Below are 18,711 nucleotides of genomic sequence, written 5' to 3'. Positions count from 1 at the left end.
GCACGGAAAGCCTCTTCAGCAGCATGGGCAGTAGCCTCAACAGCTCGCGCTTGTCGCGAGCTCCTCTCCACTTGGGCTGCTAAGGCGTGAATTGAAGAATTCACCTACCAAAAGAAACAAGTGAGCAACAACAGCAAAAGTGATAGAAAATGAAGGCAAACGAAATCTGATTTACCACCATAGCGTGTGTTACGGCACGACAGGCAACCTGATTCAAAGGAAGATTGGTCCACGCCGCGATCTCCTCGGGGAAAGTAGCCTCCCTACTCTTCTGAAGAGCATAGTTCGACGTCAACACGCTCCTGAACTCCCCTTGAGCTCCCGAGCCCAAGGGCCCAGCTCGCGTATGAGCGGACCTAGAGTGAGCAGGAACACTAGAGTATGCAGGAGCACCCGTATAAGTGGTCTCAGTGTAAGGCGCCCCGGTAGTTTCATACATCGACGGAGTCACCTCGGGCTCCCTCGGCAGATCCTCCGGCATGTGGCCTGGAATTTGAGGCTCCTCATCCGGAGGCAGCTCGGTACGAGTTCGCTTGGCGACCCACTTCCTCCTCTTCATGCCCTGGAACAGGCACCCCCCACGAGTTCTCTCCGCATCCATCACAACTGTAGAAACGAGTTCGACATCAGAAAAAATGAAGGAAAAAAGCAAGCAAGAAATTGCAAAACTAGAAACCTACCCGAACTCAGGCCGGGCGCAATAAGCTTGGCCTCCGTCAAGTACTCATGGCACTTTAAACCTTGTCGTGCCCATTGCTGGAGGCCCTTCACCGTCTCTTTGTCGAGAGTGACACCAGAATCAGGAGCGGCCTCACCCCACCCGGTCTGAAAGGGCCATCCTTGCGCACTTTGCACACCAAAGTAGTCCCGCTTCCATGCCGGGACCTTATTAGGAAGATCATGCAGAAGCTTAAAGCCCGGGCGAAGAGAAAGGTAATACGCCCGTCTTCCCCCAGGAAGAGAACTCGCTTGTCTCTTAAGCATCAAGATGGAGGAGAATATCTCCAAGTCTAAAGGGAAATTCTGCTCGCAGAAAAGGGAGACTGTCCCCACTAGGTTCCGAATAGAGTTCGGGTGAAGCTGGCCAATGGTAACGCCAAAGTGGTTTATGACTTCGACTAAAAGGGGGTGGAAAGGCAGTCGCAGCCCCGCAGCGAGCTGCTCTCGAAAAATCACTATCTCGTCAAGACCGTGTTCCCAAGGAAAACTACCCGAGGGAATGAAATATGTATACCCCCCAGGCAGATTGTAAGACATGAGTATAGATTGGAGCTCTCGGGCGTCATGGTCGAGGGACCAAACCTGTCTAGCATCCGATCTCGGCGAGAGGTAGACGCCAAATTGCCCGAAGCGGCTCGGCCTACGGATTCATAGTCATCCTCAAGTTCCACCTCGGGATCACTAAGGAAGTCGGGGGATACGGCTCAGTTTGTAGAACCTACATCAGTCCTACTTGAAGAGTCGTTTGAGCTATCAAAGCTAGACATCGAGGAAAATAGGTGGATTCAGGAAGGTACTCACCGGAAGAAAGTTTTGAAGACTCCGGAGACAGGAACAAGCCAAAAAACCTTGGAGGCTAAGTAACCAGCCTAGACGCGAGCTGAAAAACTTGGACGCGACCTGAAAAACTTGGACGCGACCTGAAAAACATGGACGCGAGCTCAATAGGCAAACCACAGAAGTGACAAATCGACTGGGGTCCCCCACTATTTATAGATACAGTAACCAAGAACCGACCGTGCAGATCGAAGACGATCCGACGGCCCACATTCACGCTGACCGCACGTCCCCTGAGGTCGAGACGTGATTGGCGCACGTCTTTCCGAAAAGAGCAAAATGTCAGCGCACGTCTTTTGAAACCGACGTCACGCCGGTGCACGCCTTTCTGAAACTGACCGTGCCGCACGTCTCTCTGCAACTAACAAAAACCACCAGTGCACGTCCCTTCAGAACGGCAGTGGCGCGCTTTTTTCAAATTTAAATGACCCATTGTCACGTCCCAACGGCGTGAATTTTTTAATTTTAAACACGCGTTGTCACGACCGTCAACATTTATGAGCAGTAGGCATGTTTCCCGCCTTCTCGGAACCGAAGAACCCTCGCAAAAGCAACTCGCGCAGTCAAGATTCGAAGAACGAGACAAATCCACCTACCACCTTGCAAAACTCCCCACACCAGGGCAAGACCCTTGGCACGAGGAGTGGGGGGCAATTGATGAAGGAAGATTTGGCCCGACCTCACAGTTATGCGACACGTGGCAAAAGCAACAGCTCGGCACAAAAGCAAGCCTAAGGCGCAAGCACCAAGGGGAGAAACCAGCGGTCCGAACTCTCCTTTGCCCCAAACCAGAAAGTAATCCGAATTGGCCTACCTTGTAACAGCTCGGGATACCCCTCACTGAACTGGCCTGCCTTGTAACAGCTCAGGATACACCTCAACAAACTGGTCTGCCTTGTAACAGTTCGGGATGCACCTCGCCGAACTGGCCTACCTTGTAAGAGTTCGGGATGCACCTCGTCGAACTGGCCAACCTTGTAACAGCTCGGGATACCCCTCGCCGAACTGACCTGCCCTATACATACCTCCGAACTCAAGACTTCGCCTCGCTCACCACTCCACCACATCACCTTCAGGGCACCAAAACCAAACAAACCGTACTATGCCTGACACTGAGGAAGTCTTTACCCGAGGGCGCCGCACCTGACTGACTTGGGATCTGACGCTTGACGGCCGCACTCTAAACGGCCACCTGCCACCGCCTCCTGACACCGCCATCTCCAGTTAGAGAGACGGTTAGGTAGTGACGGTTCCGTCCCAGTAGAAAGGACGACGACCGAATTGACAGACGCAAGGGTAGTCATACCCGACCTGACAAGGGCCTCGGAACGAGTGCGCGAAGTGATTATAAAAGCCCCTGCCCCCAACAAACAAGGTATGTGAACTTTGCGCTATTTGGTCTACACTTTGCCTTTGAGAGATTACTAACTTGAGCTTCGGAGCTATCCCACCAGGTTCCCCCCGGAGTTCTCCCATCTTTCCCGTTTTAGGCTCCCCGACGCTCCAGCCCAGAGGCGAGTTCGTTGACAGCTAAGACCGGCCGAATTGCGCTCCATCAATTGGCGCCGTCTGTGGGAACGCTTCTAAAAGCCTCCCTCTAAATCTCTTTTACCTACCCTTCTTTCAAAAACTCCAACACCCACTCCAACACCGAAATGGCCTCCTCCAGCAGTGTCGGACGTGGAACCGAAACAGCCACTACCGGAGAACAACTTCATGTTCCGGCGGTGTGCATTGGGCAGTTCACCATCCCCCTTTCAGTGGATGGGATCCCAAATCTGAATGTGCCACATGCGGTGGCACCTCTGAACACTCCCTCGCTGAACATTCCCCTTCCACCCCCCATCGAAACGAACTTCGCGGAACCAACTGTTGTCCCACTAACAACCCGCCAAAACCAGCTAGATGACCTCATGCAATGCATGCGGGCAATGCATGCCCAAATGCAGCAATTCCAGCAGCACCAACTCCAACAATACCAGGTATTGCACCACCTCTCCCAATACCACTATCAACAACAGTTCCCTCAGCTACCCTTGAACCAACCACTCTCTAATCATCTTCAATCGCAAAGTAGGAGACCCGATTGCAATAAATAAGTCATGGAATTCACCCTTCATGAACTAGAGACTAGCAAACATGAATATAGGACTCCCCTCTTCAATCTCAAGGATCTCCTTTAGGAGGTTCATGAAACGTTCCATAGAGGTTAGCCCGATATCCTTGCCAACTCTATGAGCAGTTGTTAGCTCAAATGTAGAAGCAATTCTTTTCAAATTCTTGCTCATCTGTATAGCACCTGTTGTCTTCTTTCTCCTAATAGAGTTGCTACTCTCCCCTATGTCTCTAGGGGTAACCATATGCGTGTGAGAGCTAATTAGGACTGCTCCAGCCTCCTGCAGTGTTTCGGATGCATCAATGGGTGTCTCTGGCTCATGGTATAATTCTTCATCCATCCGGTCATCATCCTAAGTCGGCTGGGTTAACAGTACAACCTCTGGTAGTGCACCTTCATTCGGTGCCCAACTATCATAACCGTGGGCAATCATGCCACCAAATATGATGTCCAAATCTGCTACATGGGGAAGACCCGTGTATCTAAACTATGCCGCACCAAGGTATGTCTATCATACAAGGACATAACTATATAAGGTTCTGCCGAACAAACTAATTAACCTACATACCTTTAGATAGTCATCCCTAGCAGTGAATGTTTCGTCCACTAGATCCCAACCCAAACCAGTATAAGTTGATAGTTTATGTAATATCTTCCACTCGTTCTTCACTAAATCCTAGTGATTCTTCATTTATTTTTTGGTGTAGTTTTTCCCCATTATCCTATTGAACTCCTGAATCAAATTTGTACACCCTTGTCTATCTAGTATAGTATTGGTTTGGTGACGGGAAACTACTTGTTGCAAACATAGGTCCACCCAAATTTTGTGTAGTTTCGGAGTCCATGTAGCCTGGGAGCCCCCCCCCCCCTCCATTTTTCCCTTGACTACTAGCCATAACCTACAAATTATATATAAAATCAACAAATGAAAATTTGGATTATTTAAAAAAAAACATAAAAAAGATAACCAAAACCATTGAGAATTAAAAAAAAGTAGGATACAATTTATTATGCATATTAATATTTGGATTATTCAAAAAATAAAATAGGATAATTTCAACTATACATATAAACCAATAATTGGAAATTCAGATTATTCAAGAAAATAAAAAAACACCACCAATATCAAATTAAAAAAAAATAAAATATGATGACTAAATTCGGTTTATTCAAAAAAAAGGATAATATTAACTATACATATAAATCAATAAAAAATTAAAATAGGATAATTTTAACTATACATATAAATCAATAATTGGAAATTCATATTATTCAAGAAAATAAAAAGACACCACCAATTCAATATACATATTAATATTCAGATTATTCAAAATAAATAAATAAATAAATCAACAAAAAAATAAAAATAGGATAACTTAAACTATACATATAAATCAATAACTGGAAATTCAGATTATTTAGGAAAATAAAAAAACACCATCAATATCAAATTAAAAAAAAAATAAAATAGGATGACTAAATTGGGATTATTCAAAAAAATAAAATAGGATAATATTAACTATACATATATAAATCAACAAATAAATAAAAATTGGATAATTTTAGCTATACATATAAATCAATAATTGGAAATTTCTGATTATTCAAAAAAAAAAACCACCATTATCAAATTAAAAAAAAAAGGATGAATAAATTCAGATTATTCAAAAAAATGAAAATTTAGGTTTATCAAAAAATATTCTTATTTTTTACACTTATTTTTGTTTAATATGATGAATATACAATATTCAACATGTACCCAAATTTTTCTCTAACATTTTTTTATATTTTTAATACTCTTATGCGGTTTCATCTTTTTTAATTTCATTATTTAATTATTACATCAAGGGTGACACATTTGACCCAAAAAGTTGTTGACTTGCTACTAAACAAGAAAACAAATCCATTTTTTTGTTGGTTTTGAATTCTATTTTATTTCCATAATTAACAAACATTTAAAACAATATGTATTTATCATGTTTAGTTCCTCATATGATTCATATAAAATATTAGAGATATGTCCAAACTTTTTTGTAGAGTTTCTGTGTTTTTCATATTGTTGTATGTTTATGTATGATAATTTTTATTATTTAATTATGAGATCAAGGGTTGACACATATAAACCGAAGTGTTGAATTTTTTAGAAAACAATTTCATTTTTTGGTTGGTTTTTAAATTTTATATTTTATTTCCAACATCAACAAAATTAACTATTATTTATCTTATTTTTATTTGATACGATTAATATAAAATATTAGATAAGTTCCTAAGTGTATTTTACATTTTTTTTGCATTATTACATGATGTTTTTATGTTTTTTAATTTTTATTTGATTATGACATCAATGTTTGGCACATTTGACTAAAATGTTGAATTGTTGACCCGCCACCATAGATTGGTTTAAATTTATATCCCATTCCAACATCAATAAGGTTAATTATTATTTATCACACTTTTTTATATGATTAATACAAAACCTTAGAGACGTGTTTAACTTTTCTATATCTTTATTTTTTGTATTTATTCATACATAATGTATTGACCCATTTGACCTAGATGGTTGAATTGCTTACATGCACAAGGATGTAAGAATAGTTCCAATTTTTTGTCAATTTTAATTTGTATATTTGTATATTTGTATATCATTAAAAGTATTAGATATAGATCTAATTGATATAATTTATTGGTGAAAATAGCTTAAATATGGGATTCAATGAGAGAATGAGAACTAATACCCTAAATTTAAAATGTAATGGGAGAGAATTTAATGAGGAGAAATATAATAGTTTAAATTACACTTTGTGTCTTAACAATTAAAGAGGGACCAAATGCAAAAATAAAGATATTCTAGTTTAATAGTAGGATTCAATAAATGGTAATAGGAATTAATCATCATCCATACTCATAAGGGATAATAGGAGTTAATACCTTAAATATAAAATTTTATGAGAGAGATTTGAATGAAGAGAAAGTGGTGTGTTTAAATTATACTTTTGTCCTTACATTTTAGTCAAACAAAACTTCCACTCTCATTCACACTTTTAATAAAGCTAGTAAATGAGCACGCAAAATCTTCAACGATGATGATAGTAAATAATATATGTTTTCAAAATTTTTTAATTTTTTCAATTTCTATGTTTATAAAAATTATTCTTATTTGTCACACTTTTTTTTTTGTTTTATATGATGAATATATGATATTAGAGATATTTTTTTACAATTTTTTTTTGTATTTTGTGTACTTTTATATGTTTTCATCTTTTTAATTTTTATTATTATAAAATTATATACTTTTGACATATAGGATTGACACATTTGACCCAAAAAGGTTGAATTGTTTACTCGCTACCAAATTGGAAAACAACTCCATTTTTGGTTGATTTTAAATTTTCATTTTATTTCTATCACCAATAAAAACAATTATTCTTTGCTACACTTATTTTTCTCTATTAACATAGTTAATTAATGTAGGATTCAACAAAAGAATGAGAGTTAATACCCTCAATATAAGAATTAATGAGAGAGAATTAAATGAGGAGAAAGGTGGAATTTCAAACATTTTGTGTCCTCACAATTAGAGGGACCAATTAAAAAATAGGAGCATTTTAGTCCCAAATAAGATTCGATGAATATTAATGGGAATTAATACCTTAAATAAAGGAGATAATGAGAGAGTTCAATGAATAAAAAAGTGGTTATTCAAAATACATTTGTCTTTTCAATTAAAGGGGGATCAATTAAAAAAATTAATATATTTTAGCCAGACCAAAGTTGCATACCAAAAGTCCCATTGGGCTACCCGCCTCATCAACTTGTCTACTAATTATCATGGACTCCACAATCCAGGAGGTTGCAAATGAAAGTAACTCTTTGGATTATTATTCAAAGTTATTATTGATGGATGGAAAAGATATGATATCTGAAAAACTTCTAGTCAACTGAAATCATAAACGTGGTAGCCAGTCAGGTGTTATTTATCAAAATTGATGGGTTTTGATTGATCAAAACTCTTTCTATACCATATCTTTTTAGCATCATAGATTTTCCCATTATTAATTGATTAAAACGCGATACCACGTGGCGAATTGGTCAAACGTGATAGTTGGATAAAAGGAGCGAGGGCCGGGAGAGTTGAGCATCTCTCTCTCCTTTGAGTAGTCAAAAACTTGTGGCTTAAAAGGTATGTAAGATGTGAAAGAAAACTAAATAAAGAGAAAATCTCCCGTTAAACTTGGGAACTATCCGAGTCAGTTCTTGCTCGTGTTCTGGTGTTGGGTGCTCCCCCCAGTTGATCTTTAGAAATGTCATCCATTTCTCTTGCAATAACAGAAACTTTTTAGTAGTTCTCTTAAACTTATCATTACTTTTCAAAACATTAAGGAAACCCATGTTGGTAAATTGATGTTAAATGGACTAACATATGTGGGTAAATTACTATTTTACCTTTTTGTTCTGTTGTAAATGAAAATAAAGCAAATTTTTTATAAAAATAACGAAAATATATCTTAAATATTTCGGTTTAAAAAAATTCACCCATTTTACATATTTAAGTAAAAGGGAGCTTCAAATAATAATAATAAAATGCTTGTGATTCAAATAAAACTCATCTAATGCTCCATATCTACTTGCACAACACAATTATCATTTTATCCCTTTTAATTTCAAATGAACAAGAACTAAAATAAAAAAAAAAAGATCTATGGTCATAAATAAGACGCGTGGCTCTATAGAATACAAAGTCCACTTGTATCAAATGTCAGTTAAAACAAAGGTGTATTGTATAAAAATTAGGCTGATATAAAGATATGATGTTATTGAAGACAATTTGGTCATAAAAATTGCATTTATATTGATTTGGACAATTTTTATTAATAAACAGTTACTCTATTCTAACACACGGTGAGTTTTGAAAAACAAAAATTCACTTACATGGAGTGTCTTAAAGTTTTAAAAAGTTACAGAAATGCTAAAAATTATGTGAGTTTAGACAATTGTAAAAACAAAAAAAAAAAACAAAAAAACAAAAAGAGTTTTCCACCCCCTGTATGACACGAATGGACTAACGTGTCACACGAAGGGAGAGTTTAATAGACAACCGAATCTGTCAAACGGTTAAGAGCCAAAATTTTCTCAACTAAATGGTTTGTAAATGGCAATGACAATGATCGACAAAGATTCAGAACCAATCCTTTAACAAAGTCCATGCCGCATTACCGTAAGGGGAAAAGGGGGCAATTAGGTAAAATCAATCCTTTTGTCCGAAAACCATGTTTTCTTTTTTTTCTCAGATCCATATAACCTTCCCTTTTCTTCCTTCTAGCTTTCCTTTCCACGGAAGGGAGGGGGCTGAACTCTGAGTCTCTGAAGACAGAGAAGAACCAGAGAGGAACCCCCCTCCCCCGTGAAAAACCATCTCAGATCATCAATGGCATTCCTCCTAGTCCTTTTCTGCGTCTTCCTTTCCACCGCAAGCACCAGAAACCTGGCCTCCTCTAAAGAAATCCCCTTCTCTCCACATGACAACTACCTCGTCAATTGTGGCTCCCCCACCATGACTACCCTCAGCGATGAGCGAACCTTTCGCTCCGATCGACAAGCTGCCTCCTTTCTCTCCTCCAAAGACGACATCCTAGTCGCTATCTCATCCACCAAGGATGTCCCTAACCCTCTGTATTTAACAGCCAGGATCTTCGTCCAACAAGCCACTTACAACTTTAAAATGACTAGACCTGGCTGGGTTTGGATCCGTCTCCATTTCTACCCTATTAACAACGACCAATTTGATCTCCGAAACTCTGTCTTCTCCGTCTCCACTGAGGAGGTTGTCCTCCTCAACAACTTTAGTGTCAATAATGAAACTAAGGTGGTCGTGAAGGAATACCTCCTAAACGTCACCACACCACTTCTTTACCTCAAATTCACCCCCATGAAGCACTCTGCTGCGTTTATCAATGCTATTGAAGTGGTATCTGCTCCAGATGGCTTGATTTCTGACGTGGGTTCTACGCTTTTCCCGGTCGGTGACTTCTCCGGACTATCGAATCGCGCATACCAGACCTTGTATCGGATCAACGTGGGTGGGCCCATTATCACCCCACAGAACGACACCATTGGTCGTACATGGGAATCTGACGACATGTATCTACAGTCTAGAGCCTTCGCTAAGAATGTGTCCGTCTCTCCCAGTATCATCAACTATTCCGCAGGCCTATCACCTTTGATCGCGCCCAATTGGGTCTATGCATCCGCTGTTGAGATGGCTGATGCTATTGAAAAGCCTAATTTTAACATAACATGGAAATTCGATACTGATCCAGCGTTTGACTACCTGATTCGAATGCATTTTTGTGATATTGTGAGCAAATCGCTCAATGATTTATACTTCAATGTGTATATTAATGGGAAAATGGCTATCTCTGGGCTGGACCTGTCAACCATCACGTCAAATTTGGCTGTACCTTACTACAAGGATTTTGTCGTGAATGCTTCCTTGATATCGTATCAGCTTATCGTCCAAATAGGCCCCATGAACCAAAACCCAGGTGCAGTTAATGCAATCCTCAATGGCTTGGAGGTCTTGAAGATGAGCAGCTCTGTTGGGAGTTTGGACGGAGAATTCGGCGTTGAAGGCACTGATATGGAGGCAAGCAAATCCAACAAAGGGGCTGTTGCAGCCGTAGGGTTTGCAATGATGTTCGGAGCCTTTGTAGGTCTAGGTGCAATGGTGATCAAGTGGTATAAGAGGCCAAAGGATTGGGAAAAGAAGAACAGCTTCTCTTCGTGGTTGCTCCCTCTTCATGCAGGACACTCTACCTTAATGACGAGCAAGAATTCCATGGGGTCTCACAGGAGCAACTTCTACTCGTCGACACTTGGGTTGGGTCGGTACTTCTCATTTTCAGAATTGCAAGAGGCAACAGGGAATTTCGATCAAAATGCAGTGATCGGCGTGGGAGGATTCGGCAATGTCTATCTTGGGCATCTCGATGACGGGACCAAGGTTGCAGTAAAGCGAGGGAACCCACAATCTGAACAAGGTATCACCGAGTTTCAAACAGAAATCCAGATGCTATCAAAGCTCCGGCACAGGCACTTAGTCTCTTTGATTGGATATTGTGACGAAAACTCAGAGATGATCCTGGTTTATGAGTACATGTCAAATGGACCCCTGAGAGACCATCTGTACGGAAAGAACTTGCCCCCATTGTCCTGGAAGCAGAGGCTAGAGATCTGTATTGGTGCAGCTCGTGGGCTACACTACTTACACACGGGTGCGGCGCAAGGGATCATACATAGGGACGTGAAGACAACCAATATATTATTGGATGAGAACTTCATTGCAAAGATGGCAGATTTTGGACTATCAAAGAATGCACCCACCATGGAGCAGACTCATGTAAGTACAGCAGTGAAGGGGAGTTTTGGGTATCTAGACCCAGAGTATTTCAGGAGGCAGCAATTGACCGATAAGTCAGATGTGTACTCTTTTGGGGTGGTGCTATTGGAGGCTTTATGCGCAAGGCCAGCCATTAATCCAGCTCTTCCGAGGGAGCAAGTGAACCTAGCAGAGTGGGCTATGCAATGGAAGAAGAAAGGATTGCTCGACAAGATCATCGACCCTCACCTCGTTGGCGCCATTAATCCTGAATCCATGAAGAAGTTTGCGGAAGCCGCAGAGAAGTGCTTGGCTGAACATGGTGTCGATAGGCCAACCATGGGAGACGTGCTTTGGAATTTAGAGTACGCACTACAGCTACAAGAGGCTTCTTCTCAAGGTAAGTTGGAAGAAGAAAACAAAGCAGAAGCTGCTACGACAACTACATCATCATCGGCTGGGGTTGTGGTTGCACCAACTGCTATTGCCCCTGTTAATTCTTCTACTCCAGATAATCCACAGGTGGTTGAAGCCAATAGCGCTCCCGCGCAAGTTCATGCAATTGATGAACATTCCGGGACTACAATGTTCTCTCAGTTTGCAGAGATCAACGGCCGATAATTGATTGAGAGATGGTTAGTTATATTTTATTTTTATTTTCATTTTTTTCCATGGAGTGGTCACTATAGTATGTTATTCCAGTGCATGGATCGGTTTGATTTTACTACCGGACATTGTGTGATTGTAGGTAGATTTACATTCTCTTGCTCCCACTAATTCCCTAGGCGGTTTTTGGTTGCAGTGCAAATTTTGACCGAGTGCAAAATTTTTATCCTGTTCAATTTTACTTTCGCTTGTTTGCAATTAATTATGATTTGCGACTATAAGAATTTGTACTTTTATCTCTTTTGCACTGACAGTATAAACTTTGCATCTCAAAAACTGATGCAAAATTTATACCACCTTACTCTCCTACCTCAATTCCTTGTGGGATAACATCATCTTACATTATTCCTAAAACAAATAAGTAATCCTCCTACCTCTATTCCTTTTCATTTAAATTGGAGGTCACTTCACTTTACTTCCCACAAATAAAGTCAAATCTGAAGCAAAAGGTGATCAGTACACTCGGTCCTCTTGCATTTCCATGCATTTACACTGGTACGAATAAAATTTGTACTGCAACCAAATGATGCAGCCTTATTCAATCTAATCCCAATAGTCTAGATCTCTTACAAGATTTTTATGCTTTTTTTGTTGAAATGATAAGGTAATATTTATTAAGAAAATATATTTTGTGCTAAATATTAATATTTATTAAGAAAATGGTAAGCTTTTATGCTAAATATTATACTAACAAATAGGAGGTGCATAAAATCTATAGGAGTGGTTTTGATTGATTAAAACCACCCCATGAGTATTTTTGAAATCTCAGTGATGCATGAGCAAAAAAAACATGGGAGATCTGAGCTCGGATTCGCTCGCAGCAACACTTTCCAACAAAGCTAAGGCATGCCTCCCATCTCGCTCGACGAGATCTTCTGCCAAACTATGGGATAGTTCCCATTTTCGGATCTTAAGGCTCAGTTTGGTAGGAGTATAAATACAAAATTTGTATTTGTATTTGCACTTTATAATACAAAATACAGGTTTTTGCACTCTATAAATTTGTATTTGTACTGCTTTCAAACTGAGAGCTTAAGGGGGCATTGATTTTTTTGGATTTTGGTGGGGTGGAGTGGGGGGGGGAGGAGGAATTGGTCAATATAATTTTGATTTCCATTGACCAAAAAACCCAGTTTCAAGTCTTATTATTTGCCTTCCATTCAATATATATACCTATTTAATCAATATATATACCTATTATTTTTTTTTGTAAAGAATCAATATAAACATTAAGGCTCAGTTTGGAAGGAGTACAAATACAAATACAAGGTTTTGTACTCTACATATTTATATTTGTATTTCTTCTAAACTGAGCCTAAAGATACATAAATAAACACAAAAAAATAGGGTGGATTAAGGGTGGATGTAACACATGTAACTAAGAGGTTTTAGTTCAAATCCTTCTACTTGCATTTTAAAGTTTATAATGATTTAGTGACCTTGGCAGGTCATGAAAACCTGGCTAGTTTTCAACTGTTCTTTTTTGGATTTTAACCGGTTCTGATGGTTTTCATAAAAATGAAATGAATATCTTACCCATTTCTAAAAAAAAGAGAAATGGATGAGTGTCCACCCTCTAACACCCTGATTTTACATTTCCAATTCTACCCTTCCTTGATTTCATATTTCCAATCCTACCCCTGCTTAAAACAACGGAATTATATATATATATATATATATATATATATATACCATTTATAAAAATAAGGATGGTGACAATGTTCCGTCAAAAAGCCTGATTTTTTACTTTCCATTTTTACCCTCTATCATGTTTTTTATTTTAAATCTTGATTTTCACTTTCCATTTTTACCCTTTATTATGTTTTTTATTTTCCAATTTTATTTAATTAACAATTAACACTTGTAATTGGATAATCTTTGTATCTCATCATTCTCTCATTCATAAAAATGAGGATGGTGACAATGTTTTGTCAAAGCCTAATTTTCATTTTCCATTTTTACCCTTTATCATGCTTTTTTTATTTTAAAGCTTGATTTTCACTTTCCATTTTTACCCTTTGTTATATTTTTTTATTTTTCAATTTTATTTAATTAACAGTTAACACTTGTAATTGTATAAAACAAATAAAATGACAATAAGACTAATGTGGAACCTATTCCTTGCCTTATCTGATCTTCTCCTGAAGCACCTACTTAATGAACCTCTTCATTGAGTAGAGCCAACACGTGTCAAGTATCGGATGGTTTACCCAAACCATGAATTTGAATTGAAGGGAAGAATGGATTTTTTTCAACCTCTCTTTTCATCAAGGAACAATCAGATGATTAAATGAAGCTTTTTTCTCCCTATTTTTTTTTCAATTGTCTCTCTTAACGTAATAAGTTGTATTGGATCAAGAAATGCTCTTAAGTTCATTATATTGATTCATTTTAGGTGTTTTTTCTCGATGATCATCGGGCCAATCTAGTAATCTGACACCCTACCAACATAGTATCATAGGGATTGTACTTGGTAGGGCCATAGGGGTTTGGAATGCATTTTGTTGGCAGGAGATCCGGATTCTTCTATATAAATCGAATGGATGTTTGATTCAAATCCTAATATAAATGAATCAGGATTAACCTATATCCTAATGCTAAGCATTAGATATGCATATAATGGTCCCATCATTGATGAGCAAAATGACAAGAGGCAAAAGGCCAAATGTCATCATTCACACATGAAGCGAAGACATAAATCCTAAAACCCCATTTCTCTCCTTTAAACCCTTCTCTGCATAGTGTATATCTTATCCACTCCCCTTACTTTACAGTAAGAAGGAGGAAACATAAATGGCATCTCTCTTATCCTACACACCTTTCTCCTCAAAATGAAGAAAACAATATAAATTATAGAAAAAACAAAGAAATATGCAAAAAATTACAAAAACATAGAAAATCATAAAAATTTCTATACCATACTAAAAAATGAGAATGTTGTCTGTGCCATTTATAAAAATGAGGACGATGACAGTGTTTCATGAAAAATCATGATTTTCACTTTCCATTTTTACCCTTTTTAGTTTTCTAATTTTATTTAATTAACGGTTAACACTTGTAATTGGATAAAACAAATAAAAAATTAATAGTTTTTATTTTTATTTTTCCAATTTTATTTGGTTAACAGTTCACGGTTGTAACAAATAAAATAATACTAAAACCGCTATGGAACCTACCCCTCTCTCTCCCCAATAAGGTTGTAATCGGATCGGATTTTGATTGGATGTAGCAAAATCCGCATCTAATCCGAATATTAAGAACCTACATTCAAATTTGATACAAAATTCAATTGGATTTAGAGATCTCATATTTGAATTTGAATCCTAACAAGCTCATATCGAATTCGAATTTAATCAAACTCCACTTTAAATTCTCTAAAATACCACTAAAATTAAAAAATTATTTATTTTTCAACTTTTATATATTATAAACTAATATAAATATAACATACTAAATTTATTATATCAATTCATATATAATATAATATTTAAAATACATTTTTATAAATTTTAATATAATTATATAGAATTTATATATTAAAATTAATAAATATTATAATATAATCATATTCAAATTTTAATCAAATCATATTGGGTCAAATCCAAATTCAATATGATTATTAATTGGGTGTAGATTGTAACATCCCAATTTGATATGGTTACATAAATACATAATTTGAATCCAAGATAATCAGATTGGATGTTGAACTGGGCCTCGGATTTTCAGGTATCATTGACAGGCCTACTCCTATCAGGCCTACTAGACGAACATCTTCATTGATTAGAGCCAACATGTGTCAAGTATCAAATTTTTTGCCCAAAACCCACGAATTCAAATTGAAGGGAGGAATGGATTTTTTCGACCTCTCTATTTTCATCATCAAACAATCAATTAGATGATTAAATGAAGTCTTTTTTGGTTTTCTCCCTATTTTTTAGATATTTTTTCCCATTTCGATTGTCTCCATTAACATAATAAGTTGTATTGGATTGGAAAATGCTTTTATGTTCATTATATTGATTTGTTTTAGGGTGTTTTTTCACGACAATCATTAGGCCAGTCCAATAATCTAACACTCTACCAACGTAATACTGTAGGGGTTTGGTACTTGGTAGGGTCATAGGGGTTTGGAATGCATTTTGTTGGTAGGAGATCCGGACTCTTCTACAAAATCAGATGGATCTTCAATTCAAATCCGAATATAAACAAATCAAGATCAATCTATATCCAAACACTAGCCGTTAGATATGCAAAAATGGCCCCACCATTGACGAGCAGAACGACATGAGGCAAAAGGCCAAATATTATCATTCACACATGAAGATAAGAAATAAATTCTAAAACCCCAGTTCTCTCCTTTAAACCCCTTTTTGTATAGTCTATAACCTATCCATTCCCCCTACTTCACAATAAGAAAAGAGGAAATAGAAATGGTGTCTCTTTATCCTATGCACCTTTCTCCTCAAAATAAAGAAAACAATATAAATTACAAAAAAAACAAAGAAATACACAAAAGCATTTACAAAAAAACAAAATAGAAAATCATAAGAATTTCTATACCATGCTAAAAAAAATAAAAATGTGAAATACACAAAAAAAAATTACAAAAAAATATAGAAAATCATAAAAATTTCTATACCATGTATATCTTATATACTAAAAAAATGAGAATGTTGCAATTGGTTTGGTCAAAACACCATGATTTTACTTTCCAATTTTACCCTCAACTTTCTATTTTTTCCATTATAGATATTATCACTACAAAATAATTATGAAAAACATAAAATGAAGAAAACAATATAAATTACAAATTAAAAAACAAAAAAAATACATTGAAATTTTACAAAAAAAAATGTAGAAAATCATAGAAACTTATATATCATTCTGAAAAATGAGAATGGTACAATTGGTTTGGTCAAAACACTAATTTTACTTTCCAACTTAACCCTCAACTTTCTATTTTTCCCATTATATATATGTTATTGCAAAATAATTATGAAAAAACACATAAAATGAAGAAAATAATATAAATTATAAAAAAATAAAGAAATACATAAAAAATTTACAAAAAGATAGAAAATCTAAAAATAAAAAAAAACTAAAATAAATTACAAATCTATACCTAATATATAAAAGCATAGTCAAACATCACCATCAATATCAAATACCTCGTGCATCGCATGAGCCATTCCACTAGTAATTTAAAAAAACTAGAATGTCTTTTGATTCCCATGTTGATTGATCCGATCATGATCATCAGGTAACATTATTGATAAAAAAAAAATCCAATGCTCAAATAATTTGGTAGTATCAACGAATTAGAATTTTAACTTGAAACAAAGAGACTAAAAATGATTGGAAACCTATTAGTACAGCTTTACCAAGAAGGATTATGCGGAAAATGATGACTAGGCCCATTGCCGCAACCTCTCTCCCCCCATCCAAAAAACCAACTCTTACCGTAGAAAATCAAAACCAAAATTGCAACAAATGAGTTGTGATAATTACATATTTTTTTTATCCCAAAATTTACTCTTGGCGGAGGGGTGACCACCGAAAAAATTATTAAATATAAAAAAAAAAACCTCTTAGGAGGGGAACATAAAATCCCAACCCCTTAAAAACACAGGGCCATTGACTTGATGGTGTGCAATCTGACTACTCCTAGCTGGAGGATGTTCCGAACTCCAGGTGGACGGCGAGCCGGATCGATTTACAAAACAATCTATCATATAACCTGAGCTGGCTAACCCAGCGAGGTCGCTCCAATGCTTAAGTCAGTATGCTGTAAATGCGAGTTGAATGCTAGAGAGTAGAGTAATCACACGTACCTTTGCCTTGAGGGTTTTGCCTTTATATAGTGGAGTAGTCGTGGGTCTCACAAAAAAGCTCTGGGATCTCCGGGGTATGGAGATAAGGTTCGTTCCGCTTCCGAATGAGCAGTACGTAGATAAGGCTTATCGTTTCACCTTCGACTCTAGCAGAACCAGGACAAGTCCTCATTGTGATATCGAAAAAGTCTGGATCTATTAGCTCATCGTGATCTCGAGTATCTTGGGATCCGTTGGAGAGACCTTTGGAGTCGGTTACATGGCGATTCGGTCACTAGCTCCGAGCTAGTACTTTGATTCTTCAATCTCAAACTAGATTGGATGCCGAGGTGCCTCTACATCGAGGTGGGTTTTGGACCGAGGTGGCTGAATACCCGAGCTCCAAATGTTGCGAATTAGGCTTGCCAGGTTGAGATGTCATCCCTTGATCAGATTGTGCCCACGTGTCACCTTCTCTCTAGGTCGAGCCAAATCACCCTTCATCAATTGCCCTCCACTCCCCCAATTGGGGGTCTCAACCCAATGCAGGGAGTTCATGACGAGTCTAAGTGGATTTGGCATGAGGTCTAGGTGACTTGACGGGCGAATCATTGGTCAGACCTGTTCGACCGCCCGACTCAACCTAGGAATAGCCCAGGTCACGTATGAGTTACGCGCGGACGTCACGTCGTTTTATAAACTCTGTGGATGTCAAAACACACGCTAAATCGATTTCAACCTCGGGGGTCATGCAACCGGTTTCCCTAGGAGCCGTCGGATCATGTTGATCTTGACCATTGATCCCCGAATATACTGGCTATAAATAGGGACCAAGGGGCTCATTTCCCTTGCCACAAGTCCATTAATCTGCAACCTTTGAGGTCGCGTTCAAGTCCATTAATCTGCAACCTTTGATGTCGCCTTCCTTTTGGTGAGTCTCCATTTGCTTTTTCTTTTCGATTCTGTCTTTTTAGTATGTCTAGCTTTAGTTTCGATAGTCGCTTAGACAGGAGCGGCAAGTCCTCCGGAGCCGAAGTGGGTATCTCAGCTTAGACCGCGGATCCTCATCCTACCGAGAATGTTACTTTGGGTCAGGACGTGGTCCATGGTCCCCCGAGGTGAACTCACCTCGACGGGAGCGAAAGGCCTCAGGTAACCTAGCTTCCACATCACATCGAGGTCGGCGC

At 37.9% G+C, this 18,711-nt stretch overlaps 1 protein-coding gene across 1 annotated transcript; it reads left to right on the top strand.

Moving 5' to 3' along the window:
- Positions 1-8,906: 8,906 nt before the first annotated feature.
- Positions 8,907-11,932, top strand: LOC148849664 (putative receptor-like protein kinase At4g39110). Its single transcript, XM_088945261.1, has one exon. It carries the CDS (start codon positions 9,099-9,101, stop codon positions 11,667-11,669), a length of 2,571 nt encoding a protein of 856 aa, XP_088801387.1. The 5' UTR covers positions 8,907-9,098; the 3' UTR covers positions 11,670-11,932.
- The last annotated feature ends 6,779 nt before the right edge of the window (positions 11,933-18,711 follow it).

The sequence above is a fragment of the Nelumbo lutea genome, chromosome 5 (assembly GCF_056320005.1).
Source record: "Nelumbo lutea isolate HS-2025 chromosome 5, American lotus-T2T, whole genome shotgun sequence".
Classification (NCBI taxonomy): Eukaryota; Viridiplantae; Streptophyta; class Magnoliopsida; order Proteales; family Nelumbonaceae; genus Nelumbo; species Nelumbo lutea.
Note: the sequence above shows the minus strand (reverse complement) of the source record. Positions and strands in the feature narration are given on the sequence as shown.